The sequence below is a fragment of the Urocitellus parryii genome, chromosome 9 (assembly GCF_045843805.1).
Source record: "Urocitellus parryii isolate mUroPar1 chromosome 9, mUroPar1.hap1, whole genome shotgun sequence".
NCBI lineage: Eukaryota > Metazoa > Chordata > Mammalia > Rodentia > Sciuridae > Urocitellus > Urocitellus parryii.
The window spans coordinates 26,595,944-26,610,724 of NC_135539.1; the positions used below are offsets into that span (position 1 = coordinate 26,595,944).

Sequence of the window (14,781 nt, forward strand, 5' to 3'; positions counted from 1 at the left end):
TGGCCACCCCGGGACACACAGACGGCCAGGAAGGGAGCTGGGCAGGCCTGCCCCTCCACGCCTGTCCAGGTCACAGAACATGCAGGAGGTTGGAGGCGCTCCTCACACCTGAAGACCAGCGGCCTGAGCCTGGGCAGACTGCTCAGGAGACACCTGTCACTAAACCCTAACGGGGGCCTGTGCATAAAGCACACAGGGGCAGACCTCTGGTCTCACAGGGAGGCTGCCCCGTTGTGGGGCGGGGCGGCAGAGCTGGGCACAGGGAAGCTGAGATCCTCCCAGAGCAGCTGGCCTCCCCATGCGGCTGGCAGTGCCCTCCCTCTGCAGAGAGGGGTCTGGCCTACGAAGCGCTCAATGCGCAGGGGCTCCACCTGGAACCCCACCACTTGGGAGGCTGGAGCAGGAAGAGCATGTCATTTCAAGACCAGCAGAGGCAACAGTGAGACCCTGCCTCAAAAAACAAAACAAAAAAACCCAAAGGAACCTGAGCACATCTACCTAAACTACGCTTCTTCCCCCACGGCTGGCACACCCCAGGGAGACTGGAGGAGGACTGGTGTGACAGAGGCCTCAGGAACACGAGGGACAGCTGTGTCCACCCACCAGGTACCACAGGCTCTGGGCAGCACCAACCTGGCCCTCGTCCATAGATCACCTGCCACGACCTCACCCACTGGGCTCCCAGACACTCAGGAAGACACCTCAGAAAGAAATGAAGGGGTGAGTGAAAGGCATGGATGGATTTTATTTATTACCCTATATCTACAATTTAATTTGAGGTAAAATATAAGTAACACATAAAAATGCCTATTTTGCTACCGTGTATATGATTCTCCATGTGAACATCGTGATAAGTAAAGAGAGCGCTATGCCTCCCCGCCTCCAGCTCCACAGCCGGCATCGAGACCCACAGTCTGAACTCCCCACACACCAGGACTCTCCTATGTATGGCGCAGAATAGCAAGGGTGCAGAATCAATCAACCTGCTGGCCCTGCTGCCCACTGGTGCCTCAGTGTCCCACGCAGAATTAGAAAATGACAGACGGTGACAGCCCACGCCACAGATTCCGAGGCGCAGCTTGCCTGAGCGCTCAGACCCAACCCTGACTCCCAGGCTACGCTTTGGACGAAGCGTAGAGGTGGAAGAGGGATCTGCAGGCCGTCCACCCACGCCGGGCCTCTCACCGACCGTCAGGCGTCCACACGGTGGTTCTCTTCATTCTGATAAAAACGCAGGAACCATGATAGATAGCTTAGGAAAAGGTCTAGTCAAATGTACAGATGACTACTATTCACTCGGCCTTCAAGGACAGCGGTGAACAAGGAGCATTTAAATGATTCTTCCAATAGAAAAACTAAAGAACTGACTATCACAGGAATTTTCTTCGATGCAGAAGCTGAGATGTTCCCGTAGGAGATATCTTCTCTCAACTGGAAAATACACACCACGCCGAAGGCTCTGCTGGATACGTCCAAACATCTGCTGAGAGTCGTCCCTGTCATTTCCCTGTCGTGTTCCCAGCATTGCTGAAATCCTTAATATACATTCCAAAGTAAACCAGCCATTCCAAATCTACAGTCACTCTGCTCTTTAATTCAATTCACAGAACTGCTGAAAAAGTAGACATTTCTATCTAAAAGTAGAAAAAAAGGTTTGTATAGAAGGTATTTCTGTTATACAAGTATATTACACAGCTTGGGGCAGTAACAGGTCCAAAAAGCTCTTCTCAACCACTGACACCTTAAGCTAAAATGAGAAAGAATAAACAAGAAGACAGGTTAATTTGATTAAAAGAAATTTCACATTCATACATATTAGAACACAGAACTGCAATTTTTGATTACAATTACTTGGACTGAAATGCACTTATGAGGTGACATGAGACCTGAAATCTATGAATTGGCAACAAAAGACAAATTTCAATCAAGTGGCTGGATCCAACAAGCCACAGTCAGGGTCTGCACATCAGAACCAGCTGTTTCCGGTAGCCACCAGCGCATGGACAGAGGTGGTTCAGGGGTCCAGGAGGAGACTCCCATTTTCCTGACTCTTGGTCTAATCTACACCTGGAACAGTAAAACTGGACTTGTAACTCAACATGCAGAACTAAGAATGCACCTGAGGCTCCACCACACTCTGCAAAAACTGTTTGGTATTTTTTTTGGCATCAGGAATTAAACCCAGGGGCACTTAACCACCGAGCGACATCCCCAGCTCTTTCTATATTTTATTTAGAGACAAGGTCTTGCTAGGGTGCTTAGGGCCTCAATAAGTGGCTGAGGCTGGCTTTGAACTGGAGATCCTCCTAACTCAGCCTCCTGAGCTGCGGGGATGACAGGCGTGTGCCATGTGCCCGGTTGACTATTACTACAGGACAGAAGTCCAGTGATAATGCCTCAGAGGAATTCCAGTGGCTGGGGGCAAATGCAGCCTTTACCTCTTTGACTCGGAGAGGGATATCGATACAAGGAAAACCTCTGCTTTAAGCTCCTAGCTCAAACAATCCTGCAGACCTTGCACATGGCCCTGCATCCCTGAAGGTGGTGCCCCATCTCCCAGGAGAAGGAAGGATGCTGATGGGCAGATGGACATGCAGCTGGTCTGAATGGACAGGGAACAGCAGAGGGGACACAGTGGCAACTCACCCTGGGAGGGAAGAGGTCTACCACGTGGGATCTGGTTCTTGCTTGATCTGAGAGTTTCCGTCAGTCTCCTTAATTTCTATCAGGAACAATAAAAGGGTGCTGATCAATCACTTGCTAATGAAAGCCTGCCAATTACCCATCCATTCACAACTGACATGAGTTAAATTGTATATTTTATTATTTGTGTTTTCTCTACTTTTTTTTGCAGGGCTTGGGATTGAACCCAGGGCCTTTGCATGCTAGGTAAACCCTCTACCACTGAGCAACATCAACAAGCCCTTGTTACTCGTGTTTTCAAAGAGAAACATCTGATTATGTCTATGCACTCAATGACGACCATTAAGCACCACCTCAGTTACAGAGCAGTTATTCAACTGCTCTAGAATTTACCAAAGTATCTAGGAAAACAAAGGAATAGCAGCCATGGGTCAGCTCTAAATGTCTCCTGGCATAAACTATGACTCTAGTTCACTCACAAACAAAAGAACAAAACCACCACACAGTTTTATAAACAATTTATCATCTGTCCTAATAAAAGCCTTCAGAATCTTCAGACTTTCCCAAGTGGACCACGACCACCCTTTTACCTTCCGTTGCTGGTACTTCCAACTGGCTTGGCTCAGCTGATTCTAAAGAGAAATACATGAAGACATTTTAATAGTGTTCAAAGGATGCTTTCAATTATTTAAGAATCTGGAAGGAGGACAAGGGAGAAACCTTCTAATCTTTGTAAGCAAACCACAAGCCCAAGAAGAAACCATAACCAGTGTCTGGGGATTCCTCCTAAAATTATTCAACAACATTTTCAAATTCGTACTTTTCTGAGACGTGTTAATAAGTGAGAATATACAACCAAACAAATGAAGTCTTCGGTAACAATTTTTTTTTTTTTAAATGTTGATGGATCTTTATTTTATTCATCTATTTTATTCTGGTGATGAGAATCGAACCCAGGGGCTCACGCAGGCTAGGCAAGTGCTGAGCCACAACCCAGCCCTTCAGAAGCATTTTTTTAAAAATATTTTTTTAGATGTTGATGGACCTTTATTTTATTCATTTATTTAGATGTGGTGCTGAGAATTGAACCCATAGCCTCACACATGCTAGCCAAGTGCTCTGCCAACGAGCCACAACGAGTGTGCTGTGAACGGAGCCCAGGGCCTCATACATGCTAAGCACGCACCCGAGCAATGCCCCCACAAGTAAATAACAATCTTTTTTTATTTTTATTTTTTAATTTTTGCAGTACTGTGGATTAAATCCAGGGGTGCTCTACAACTGGGCTACATCCCCAGCCCTTCCTATTTTTTGAGTTAAGGTTTCCCTAAAGTTGCTGCAGCTGTCCTTGAACTTGGTGTCCTCCAGCCTCAGCCTTCTGAGCAGCTGGGATCATAAAGAAGGGCCACCGCGCCCAGCTCCAAGTAACAATCTTTTTTTTTTTGGTACCGGGGATTGAACTTAGGGGCACTCAACTGCCGAACCACATGCTCAGCCCTATTTTGTATTTTATTTAGAGACTGGGTCTCAATGAGTTGCTTAGTGCCCTGCCGCTGCTGACGCTGTCTTTGAACTCGAGATTTTTTTTTTTTAATTCTTTCTTTTTAATTTCTAGTTGTAGATGGACACAATACCTGTATTTAATTTATGTACTTATTTGTATGCGGTGCTGAGGATGGAACCTAGTGCCTCACACCTGCTAGGCAAGCGTCCTGCCCCGGAGCCCAGCTGGTCACCAATCTTGATGTGGCTGTGAACAGGGAGCAGGAAGCTCCTTCTGTTTTCCATCAATTCTTCCCTGGGTTGCCTTCAATAAAAGCTTTTCATTACTTTCAACAATCTTAACACTAGCAGCCATTCCCCATTTTTGAGGAAATCCAAAAAGACAACTCCTACCCAACACAAGCTGGCTCACTGATTTGCAGCAAGTGCCAGAAAGTGCCAGCAGGAGACAGGTAGGTGGCACATGCCTGTGACTCCATTGACTTGGGAGACTTTGGGAGGGGCATCTCAAGCTCCAGGACAGCCTAAGTAAAAAGACGAGTCTTTCACCCTGTCATTTCCTTCCACTCCCCACACCTTGCGGTTCCTGACCTTGCACCTGACCCAGGGCAGTGGGCTCAAACGATTTGTGGCCCCCAGTTTTCAGTCAGGACCCACAGCTTCAATTAGTGGAGAGGGAGAGGAGAGGGAGAGGGAGAGGGAGAGGGAGAGGAGAGGGAGAGGAGAGGGAGAGGAGAGGAGAGGAGAGGAGAGGGAGAGGAGAGGGAGAGGAGAGGGAGAGGAGAGGGAGAGGAGAGGGAGAGGAGAGGAGAGGGAGAGGAGAGGGAGAGGAGAGGGAGAGGAGAGGGAGAGGAGAGGGAGAGGAGAGGGAGAGGGAGAGGGAGAGGGAGAGGGAGAGGGAGAGGGAGAGGGAGAGGAGAGGGAGAGGAGAGGGAGAGGAGAGGAGAGGAGAGGAGAGGGAGAGGAGAGGGAGAGGAGAGGGAGAGGAGAGGAGAGGAGAGGAGAGGGAGAGGAGAGGGAGAGGAGAGGGAGAGGAGAGGGAGAGGAGAGGGAGAGGAGAGGAGAGGGAGAGGAGAGGGAGAGGAGAGGGAGAGGAGAGGGAGAGGAGAGGGAGAGGAGAGGGAGAGGAGAGGGAGAGGGAGAGGGAGAGGGAGAGGGAGAGGGAGAGGGAGAGGGAGAGGAGAGGGAGAGGAGAGGGAGAGGAGAGGAGAGGAGAGGAGAGGAGAGGAGAGAGAAGAGAGAGAAGAGAGAGAAGAGAATGTATGTGTGTGTGTTTTTCACACACACTTGGTGAGCACTCTGTCCCTGAGCCTGAGCCCCAGCCCCAGCTGTGAAAATGCTGTGGGCTTCCAAACACAGGTGTCCAGAAAACCCAGACGGTGTTTGTGTCACACTGCAGAACTGACAGTAGGCCGCAGCTCAGGGAGCTGCCCGGGCGGGGGACGTTCTGTCCTGCGGCTCCTCTTACCTTGGATCACAGGGCCTTCTGACTCGTTCTGATCAACCAACTCTGGGGAAAAAAAAAAAAAAAAAAAAAAGCAGAGAGTTCAGACAACAACTTAGTAACATCCAGTCACATCTGACGGGTCCACGGGTACAACTCTGCCACATGACGAGAAAGAACAGTGATTAAGGATTCCGGTATATTCCACCAAACCATGAATGTCACAGTAACGACCACAGAACTCCAGTGCCCACTGCTGTACGAGGATGAGCTCAGAACCATGCCCTTTCAACCCAGTTGGGGCAGGCAGCTAGAGACATGCTGCTCCTTGGCTCTTAAACATCATGAGGGTCAGATGAACTGAGATCCATAAAAAGAATCAAAGGGGAAATCACTGTGGGATTCCCTCAAATGGCAAGAGTCCCAGTGTGACCAGAGCTGAGGTCAAGAAGGCAGGGTGGCCTCTTCTGAGTGACTGCCATCACCACATACTAACACTGCCCAGTAGAAGGCACACTGAGGGGGCCTTGACAGGAGAGGAGCTGGGGCTTCCATCAGGAGCCAGCGAGGACATTATGACTAAGTCACACTCAAAACCCGGAAGGCGAAGAGCCAGAACCCATGCCCCCACCAGGGGAGGCCACTCTGCAAAGCAGGTGCAACAGCCCCAGCTGCTCAGTTTCCGGGTGACGGGGACCCACAGAGCGCAGCCCTGGGGTGGCTGGCTTCTAGGGAGTGAACACAGAGCAGATGGAGTTCGGGAGAGAACAGCGACTCTAATCAGAAAAGATGGAGAAACTCTGAAGGGTCTCAGAAAAGAATGGGCACCATGTTCACAACCTGCAGCGATGAAGTCAACAGCACAGCGCAGAACAGACCAGCAGAACCACAGTGCTCCGAGCACTCCTGATGACATGGACATAGGGCACTGGGAGGACACCCACATTTGTCTACTGAGCAGCATGCGAGCCCACGTGGGCAAGACAAATCACAGTTTGTGGCCTATGCAGTCAGTGACATCCTGCCCTTCGGTCTGTGACACCACACACAGAAGCTGAGGATCGGGCACCTACTTATGGCCTCCGCTGCAAAGCTTTCCTCATGGAGCCAGTCAGTGAACAGTCGGGCCACACCGCCCTGCTGCGCCCGCTCAGCTCTGCACCCACCATGGGGGTGCCCAACACGGCCGAACCACGCAGGCTCGCTGACCCACTTTAAATTGTTTACATACCATAAATAAGTCATTTAAATCTGAAACATCCAAAATGGGGTCTATCCTATCACTCATGACCAAGCTTGCCGAGGGTTAAAACAGTAAGATACGCCCCCCAATGAGCACCCACCACCCACCACCCACCACCAACTCCGGGATCCCAGCAACATACCACCAGAATCTGTGAGATACTCACGGTTATTAATCACGAGTCCGGGAAATGGCCTAAAGAGAGAAACAAATCACATTTTAACAGTACAAGAATACCTGTACATTCAACTAACACTTAACCTGTGTCACTAATTATCCACTACTTTATAATCTTTTAGAAGAGATGGGTGTGACAGGCACAATGCCAATGACTCCTGAGGCTGAGGCAGGAGGATCACAAGTTCAAGGCCAGCCTCAGTAACTTCGTGAGGCCCTGTCTCAAAATAGAAAATAAAAAGGACAGGGGACGTGGCTCAGTGGCAAAGCACCCTTGGGTTCCAATGCCTAGTTTAACCAAAAAAAAAAGAAGCATGTACGTGCGCACGTGTATCAGGCATATGTGTGCAGGAACACACACACCACTGTCATAAAATGCTCCACTTAAGTGGAGACAGCAAAAATATGAGCAGAGACAGGAACAGAGAACCCAGTGATGGCTACTGGGAAGGCGTTGCTCAGTCTCTGGCTGCTGAGGACATGAGTGCACGAAAAAAGGCCCGGGGTGCCTGGGGCCTGCCCTGAGGAACCTGCGTTGCCAGAGACAGGGCCGTGGCAGTAAGTGATGGGCTGAGGTGGCTAGGAGGGAGGGGGTCACTGTGGGGTACAAGGAGCTGGTGTTCTAGAAGGGACGACATCACTCCATCTCGCAGGGGGAGAAACAGAAGTGACGTGGCTACAAATGGCTGGTTTGAGCCCAGACTGTGTGCCGTGAAGCCCACAAGGACACGCCAAGATGGTGACACTGCAGGCCTCGTGGGCCCCAGTGTCTCCCTGCCAGCTACGCACACTTCCCACTGTAGCCGGAGAGCAGACAGAGGGCACGCAGTCAGAGCTGGCAGGCGGGATGGGGGCTACAGGCCTCCCATGATCGGCCAATGGCTTGCCTAAGAACTGGAGAGGAAGCCAGCGCAGGGACAGGGCACCGGTCTGCCTGCTTGAGGCTCTGGGATTGATGCCCAGCACTGAACAAAACAAACACCCGTCGCTCCTCACTCAGGACCCCACACAACTCATGGGGCAGGGGTATGTCTCAGCCTGGCCATCTCTAGACTTGCCCCTGTGACTAAGCAGGGACCCCACTTACCTAATGACTGTGAACTTGATGAACTCAGCAGAATCTAAGATCCTCCTCATGGAGCTTATCTCCAGGTAGCTGGGGGCTTTGAAGGACACCCCGGGGGGCATGCCATCCACCACCACGCACCCAGGGTTGATGGTGATCTTCCTGTAGGGCACCTTCACAGGGAAGCCCATGCCGATAGCTTCGCCTGTAACGAGGCAGCAAGAAGCAGAGGACCTCATACCTGACGCCGACTTTAAGAGCACAAAGTAGCATGCGCTGCCAAGGCCACCCTGTCTGCTAACTAAGTTCTCTGTATTCAGCAAACAAACAGGAGTCTTGGGGTTATTAACTTTGATACAGACCATTAATAGAACAACACAATAAAAATTTTCTTATTGGAGCAATTTTTAAAATTTTACTTCTTTTCCATCAGGAGGTTATGACTACATGACAATGGTCTACTGAACAGACCTTCTTAAAACACAACCTCCAGACTGGGGAGTAGCTCAGGGGAGAGCACCCTGGGGTTCAATCTCCAGTGGGGTTGGGAGGAAGGGGGATCCCTGGTTTACTGCAAACTATCTCACAATACAACACCCACCGAATTTCCGACTGAAGAGGTCGTTCACTTGCTCGCGCAGCTGTCTTGCTTTCTCAACTTTTGACAGTCTCTCATTGTCATCATCTGAAAACAGTCCAGAGAAAACTCAAAACTTAAAAATGCACTTTTAATTTCAAGTAGATCACGAGCAGCTCTGTTAGTCTCTGGAGCACTTCAGTCCTGTGAACAAGTTACAACCCGAACTGAAAATAACTGAAAGTGCTGCGTCCCTGTTCCAATGACGACAGGTGCTGTGCAGGGCAGAGGGACACAGGAAAAGCCCCAAGTGTGCAGCCTAGAAGCACCAACAAGCCACGGGACCCGAGCCCTGGACCTCCTCTTGGGAAGCAGCAGCCTTACCGCCAAGCCTCTAGACATGGCCTGAAGGGCCACAGGTGGTCATGATGCATGGCAATGCCACATGGCCCAAAAGTACACTTTCATCTAATAGAAGATCATTTTTTGACTGAGAGGCGGGAGCTGGGGCAGGCAGGCAAAGCACAGAGCACAGTACTGGTTGAGGGCCTCTGCGGGACCCAGGGACACAGGGCGACCTGTAGGATGTGGGACCTCCCTGAGTGACTAGACAAGTCCCAGTAACCTGCGCTCAGAGACCCGGAAAAGCCACAGAGACCCACAAACCACGATGAAGGCAGAGAAAGGATACCTGGAATTGTCACTTGAATGATGTTCAGATCCTCCACACCTGACGCAGTTGTGTTAACATTGGGCGACGAATTTATTTTTCCTTAGGTTAAAAATTTAAGATTAGAGATTAAGGAGAACAAACAGCACCAACGTTTTCTCTAGGGACCTGAAGGTGAGGAGCTCCCCTCCAGCAGATGGCACAGGGCCTCGGGCCTCAGGGAAGATTCCTCCCCTCCAGCCACACTCTGGGTTCCACCCGGGTTTGACCATTCCCACTAAGGCCTGTTCTCCTTGCGAGCACTGCCACTCAGCACTTGATCCAAAAGACCCGGAAACCAATACCCGCCCTGTGGGGAGAGCACTGCGGCCGTCCCGGGGACACTCACTGGGCGGGCTCTTGGAGGAGGAGGTACTCTCCTTGATCGCCGTCTCAAACATCTCTGGTCTACAAGCAAGAGAGAAAACATGGCTAACCCAGGGTAAAAGTCATCACCGACGATTAAATAAATAAGATTTTAGAAGCCCTGTGCAAGCATATTCAGCTCCTAACCATAAACAGAAACAATGTGGTTCCATGAAGAACACATCTCAAAAAGCCCAATGACACCTGAGTTGACACCGCCCATCCCTCTGCTCAAACCCATTAGTGTCCTAGTTTGACTTTGCATTCTTCCATGCTGGGGGCATGTCCATGAGAGAATCAGGGCAAGATGCGAGAATGAAAACAGGAAAAGCCCCAAGTGTGCAGCCTAGAGACACCGATAACCTTGGACCCGAGCCCTGCATATCCACTTGGGAAGCAGCAGCCTTACTGCCAAACCTCTAGGACAGGGCCTAAAGGGCAGCGAACAGTCATGAAGTGTGGCAACGCCAGCTCTGATTGACATGGCAAAACCATGTTGCCCAAAAGTACACTCCTACCGAGTAGAACTTCATTTTTGGGACTAAACTCAGGGGCACTCAACCACTGAGCCACACCCCCAGCCCTATTTTGTATTTTATTTAGAGACAGGGTCTTGCTGAGTTGCTTAGCGCCTCACTTTTGCTGAAGCTGGCTTTGAATTAATGATCCTCCTGCCTCAGCCTCTCAAGCTGCTGGGGAGGCTGTTATATAAATGTACATCAATAATTCCAATTATTCCCATTTATTTCAATTAGCCTAATTAATTCATAGATGGTCAGGCAAACATAGGTGAAGTTAAAAATACTGTTTAAGTTGCAGGGGGAAAAAAGACCTTTGAAAAACTGAACCACTGGTAAGAGTTAGCAGCACCACCCCATAGAAACCTGAGTGTGAGCACCTTCTGGTAGAGGACCTGCTCCCTCTATGTACCTTGGTAACTCACTAAGAAAAAGGCAAACTGCATGAAAGGAGGACTATTTTGACCTTGGTATCAGAGTCCCAGCACAAAGGGGAAACCATGTGCCTGTCCCTGGCTTCACTGTACTCGCTTACTTCTTAATGATGAATTTGATCTTGGCCTTGTTGCGCAGTATCTTCTCCAGCCTCGGAATGCCAAAGGTAGAGGGCCTTCGGAAGGGCACGCCCTCGGGTAGGCCTTCCACATAGAAGTCCTCCGGGAAAGACTCGAACAATGCAAATGGCACCTTCACCGCCTGCTTAAGGCCAAGAGCTTCACCTGTGGGACGCACACGAAAGACAGTTCGCGCCTTTCCCCCTGCACACTATTCACCTTCAGCTCTAGGGATGCACTGTGAGCATTTCACAGACACTGAAGCCATCTTTACTCAAAAACACAACTTAGTTTTAGAAAGCATCCTTTGATGTCTTGCAAGGTGCCCAGTAAAATGTTAGAAACTGAAACTTGAAAAACCCACAGATTTCCAGAGATAATAACACTTAATAACTCTGAGATAATAACACTTAATAACTCTTAATAACTCTGCTCCCTGTCTTTTATTGAAAGCTACTTTATATTTCAGTAAGGTTTCAAAATAAACCTACCGCATTTTTCATTGAAAAGATTCTCGACTTTCTGCTTCAGGTCCGTGATCTTGGCGTTCCAGGCCTCTGCAGAGAAACACGTGGTTAGAGTGTCGTTGACGGTCACAGACAGGGTTGCTCACCTTTCACTGTGCAGCTTTAGGAGGCACAAAGTAAACAGTCCTCAGTTTCTAACACGTCCCGGGCTGGCAGCACACCCACCCTGCTACACTACAGAAGTGTTTGAGTACAATACTGACACCCTGGCTGAAATGACATGCACTGAAATAAACAAGAAATGAACCCATTCCCAATACAGCATCTATCGAGCACAGGTGAGGAGCTGACGCTGATGGTCCTCACAACTCCAACGTGGGAAGGCAGTGCTGTCTCTGTTTTACAAATGGCACCCGAGAAGCGGAGGCCCAGAAAGCTAGCTGCAGACAGCCAAGTTCCAGCCCTTCCCGCTGCTCAACTTGGAGGCGGTTTAAGATCACAGCAACTGAGAAGGTGCAGCCCTACTGCCATCATAAGGGCCTCACCTGCTGCCTGACACGTGTCCTTTAAGGCCAGACTAGACATGGGGGTGATGAGCAGTGTGAGCTCACACATAGGTCAGACAGTTGGCAACCTTTGTCACGGCCGGTGCCAACTTAACAGAAAAAGCAGTGGGTCACCTGGACCAAGAGGCATTCCTTTGTGTAATGCGGTGAAGTGAGAAAACCCACGACACACTTACCAAAGGAAAACTCTCTCCCACGAGGCTTGAAGGGAACATTGGAGCCATTAGTCTGGGTGGGAGTTCGAACGGCGGAGGTCTGAGGGTTATTGTTGTTAGAGCCTGAAGGAAAGTCAAGAAAAACCATGACTGGCATCTGATTAATCCTACTATGTAGTACCTCTGGTCCAGTCCAGCCTGTGCCAGAAACAGCCAAGTCTGGACGACAATGGCCATGCCCGCTGGTCATATCCCATCTCTGCTCCCTCCCTATCACCTGGCACTTCTCAGACATCTACTCAGACACTGCCCAGCTCACCCACGTGTCCCTGCTCAGGAGGCTGAGGCAGGGGGATCCTGTGAGCCCCAGCTCAGGAAGGAGTGGGAGTGAAGTGTCTGACAGGCTATGTGTGGTGCACGCACACAGTGGCGCTCCCTGGAGGAGTGTCTGCCACCAGGCACCAACACACAGCAAAGAGCGCCGAGGAGATGCAGAAGCAGGGTCCCTACGTACCACAGGTGGGCACAGAAGAGGTGCAGCTGACGCTGTAAGTCCTTGAAAAATGCAGAACTTACCAAGGACGCCCGTCTACCTCTGGCCACGTTACCAGAGAACTGATGGTAGGACCAGAACAGGAAGCAAAACAGGGCTTTGTACACCTCGGTGCACGGCAGCTTTTTTTTTAAACTTGTAAACTGTTTCTTTCTGGAATTTTCCAGTTAATATTTTTGGACCGTGGTTAACCATAGGTAACAGAAACTGAGTAAAGAAAAACCGCAAGGAGAACAGCTATGCAGGACAGACCCGCGCGGTGTAGCACGGTCATCTACGAAACCAGGTACTGGCCACGTGGTCCCTGGGGACCACTTTTCCAGCCATGTCTCTCAGAGGCACAGAGCCAGAGGGGCCGGCAGAGGAGCACAGTAGGGCCGCGCACGGTGGGCGTCACCACTGCCTGCACTTTCTCTCTTGCTTGGGTCCCAACCTCTCATGTCTAGTCTTACTTGTTCTGAAAAAAAGCAAGTTATTTTGTATATTTGCTATTCTTTATTAATGTTTGGTATTTATGGAATTTCTGAGACATAATATTTGTGTGTGGGGTGCAGCCAGGTGACAGGGACACGGTGTGGAAAACCCAGCCAGGGCACAGCACCTCTAGCTCCTGGGAAGGGGTCTTCTGTGGGGAGCGTCCCAATACCCCAGCCTAAAATACAATCCTGAAACACGCCCTGGATTCTTCTCACCAAGCATTACCCACTGGACTGGGCGGAGGCTCAGCAGCAGGGGACTTGCCTAGTGTGCGCGAGGCCTGGTTCAAGCCGCCCCACAGCCACGCTGTCCTGCTACAGAACACAGAACCCAGGTCTCCTCTCACCACTTTAATGCTCGTACTGAGGCCGGCGGCCAGCACCTCCCTTCCACACAGCGAGGACACGAGGCGCTCCCCTCCTGCACGTGGCCTGTTTTGCCCAACAAGAGGAATTCCACTCCTCCTCGTCACTGCGCATGGCAGGACTTCACTCATTTTGCGGCCCAGTGTTCCCCATGATGAGACAGTACCACAGCACAGTGCTCACAACCCTTGTCAGGGTCAGGGCTCAGGCGGGGAGTTGGAGTTGATGTCACAGGCCAAGGTTCAGCTGGGTGAGGTCAGGTGCTCTGGCAATGACGACAACGACACAATGACATGAACGTACTGAATGCTGCAGAAGTACACGCTTGGAGAAGTGGCCACACTGGTAAGCTCTGTGCTGTGTATTGATCACCACAATTTTTTTTTTTTTAAACGGAGGAAGAAAAATGGAGGACAGGCAGACAGCCCTGCCCAGAAGAGCCTCCAAACAGGAGGCCAAACCCTGGGCCAGAGACATGCTGCTCAGGTCCATCCACTCGGAACATCAGATAGAAAATAAAAGAACAGCCGGTGGCTGGCGGCTGTGCAGAAAGTGAGGAGGGACAGCCAGTGGAGTGGTCAGAGGCCCCTGGAGCCAGCTCTGGAGTCAGAGTGAGATGACACATAATTGGCCCACTCGAACCACCGAACAGGGAGACTTCACAGCAAACAAATGCCATCTCAATTTTTTAAAAACCCGAAGCATTAAACACTATGCTTAGTCCTGTTTTACAGAGCACGAAAAATTGAGTTTAAATAATTCTCCAGAGAATCCCAGGTCTGAATTCAATCTCTATATATTTCATTTCATTATTTTCAGTTCTTTTTTTTTCCTTTGAACTATAATACTCGGGCTAAAATCTGTTATGAAGCTGGGCATCAGGGCACAAGCTGGGAATCCTGGCGACTCAACAGGCTGAAGCAGAGTGTCCCAGTCAAAGCCAGCCTGAGCCCCTGAGAAGCCCTGTCTCCACGCCCAGCACTGCGCTACCCCGAGGATGTCCACCCCGCTAGGAGCTCTTGACGGAGGGTGCGGGCTGGGTGGATGCGGCCCCTCCGCTCCTCACACGTGTCCTACATGGATACAGACAAGAGGACAGGAGCACCAGGGTTCTAATGCACACAGGAAGGGAGGCCAAGTGAATCCCAGAGAAATCCTTTATCTTCTTCCAGCTACAGAGCCCACATTGGGACAAGCCTGCCTTCAGAATCATCTTAATGTGAGGAAAACAAACGCTCCTGCTAAAGTCAACACCGCCTGCCAGGGACACAAAACTGCTGCCCTGGGAGCCGGGGTGGCGCAGCCCTGCCCCTGTCATGTTCCACAAGCTGTGTTTCTCTATTTTTCTGTCTGAGAGTTTACAATTAAGTAAGCTTTGTTTCAACAGCATGAACAGAC

At 50.3% G+C, this 14,781-nt stretch overlaps 1 protein-coding gene across 10 annotated transcripts in view; it reads right to left on the reverse strand.

Annotated features, from left to right (window-relative positions):
- Positions 1-732: 732 nt before the first annotated feature.
- Gtf2i (general transcription factor IIi) overlaps positions 733-14,781 on the reverse strand; it is an 89,766-nt gene continuing 75,717 nt past the window's right edge. For 9 of the 10 annotated variants that reach the window (XM_026396838.2, XM_026396840.2, XM_026396831.2 and 6 more), the window contains 12 exons: positions 12,010-12,111; positions 11,292-11,357; positions 10,782-10,965; positions 9,712-9,770; positions 9,345-9,425; positions 8,678-8,761; positions 8,098-8,281; positions 7,000-7,028; positions 5,615-5,656; positions 3,234-3,275; positions 2,647-2,722; positions 733-1,747 (listed from right to left, as the gene is read on the reverse strand). In XM_026396838.2, the coding sequence (XP_026252623.1) occupies positions 2,664-2,722; positions 3,234-3,275; positions 5,615-5,656; positions 7,000-7,028; positions 8,098-8,281; positions 8,678-8,761; positions 9,345-9,425; positions 9,712-9,770; positions 10,782-10,965; positions 11,292-11,357; positions 12,010-12,111 (932 nt within the window). In that variant the 3' untranslated portion in view covers positions 733-1,747; positions 2,647-2,663. The remainder of the gene's footprint in view (positions 1,748-2,646; positions 2,723-3,233; positions 3,276-5,614; positions 5,657-6,999; positions 7,029-8,097; positions 8,282-8,677; positions 8,762-9,344; positions 9,426-9,711; positions 9,771-10,781; positions 10,966-11,291; positions 11,358-12,009; positions 12,112-14,781) is intronic. The other variant, XM_026396830.2, reaches the window with a different exon arrangement.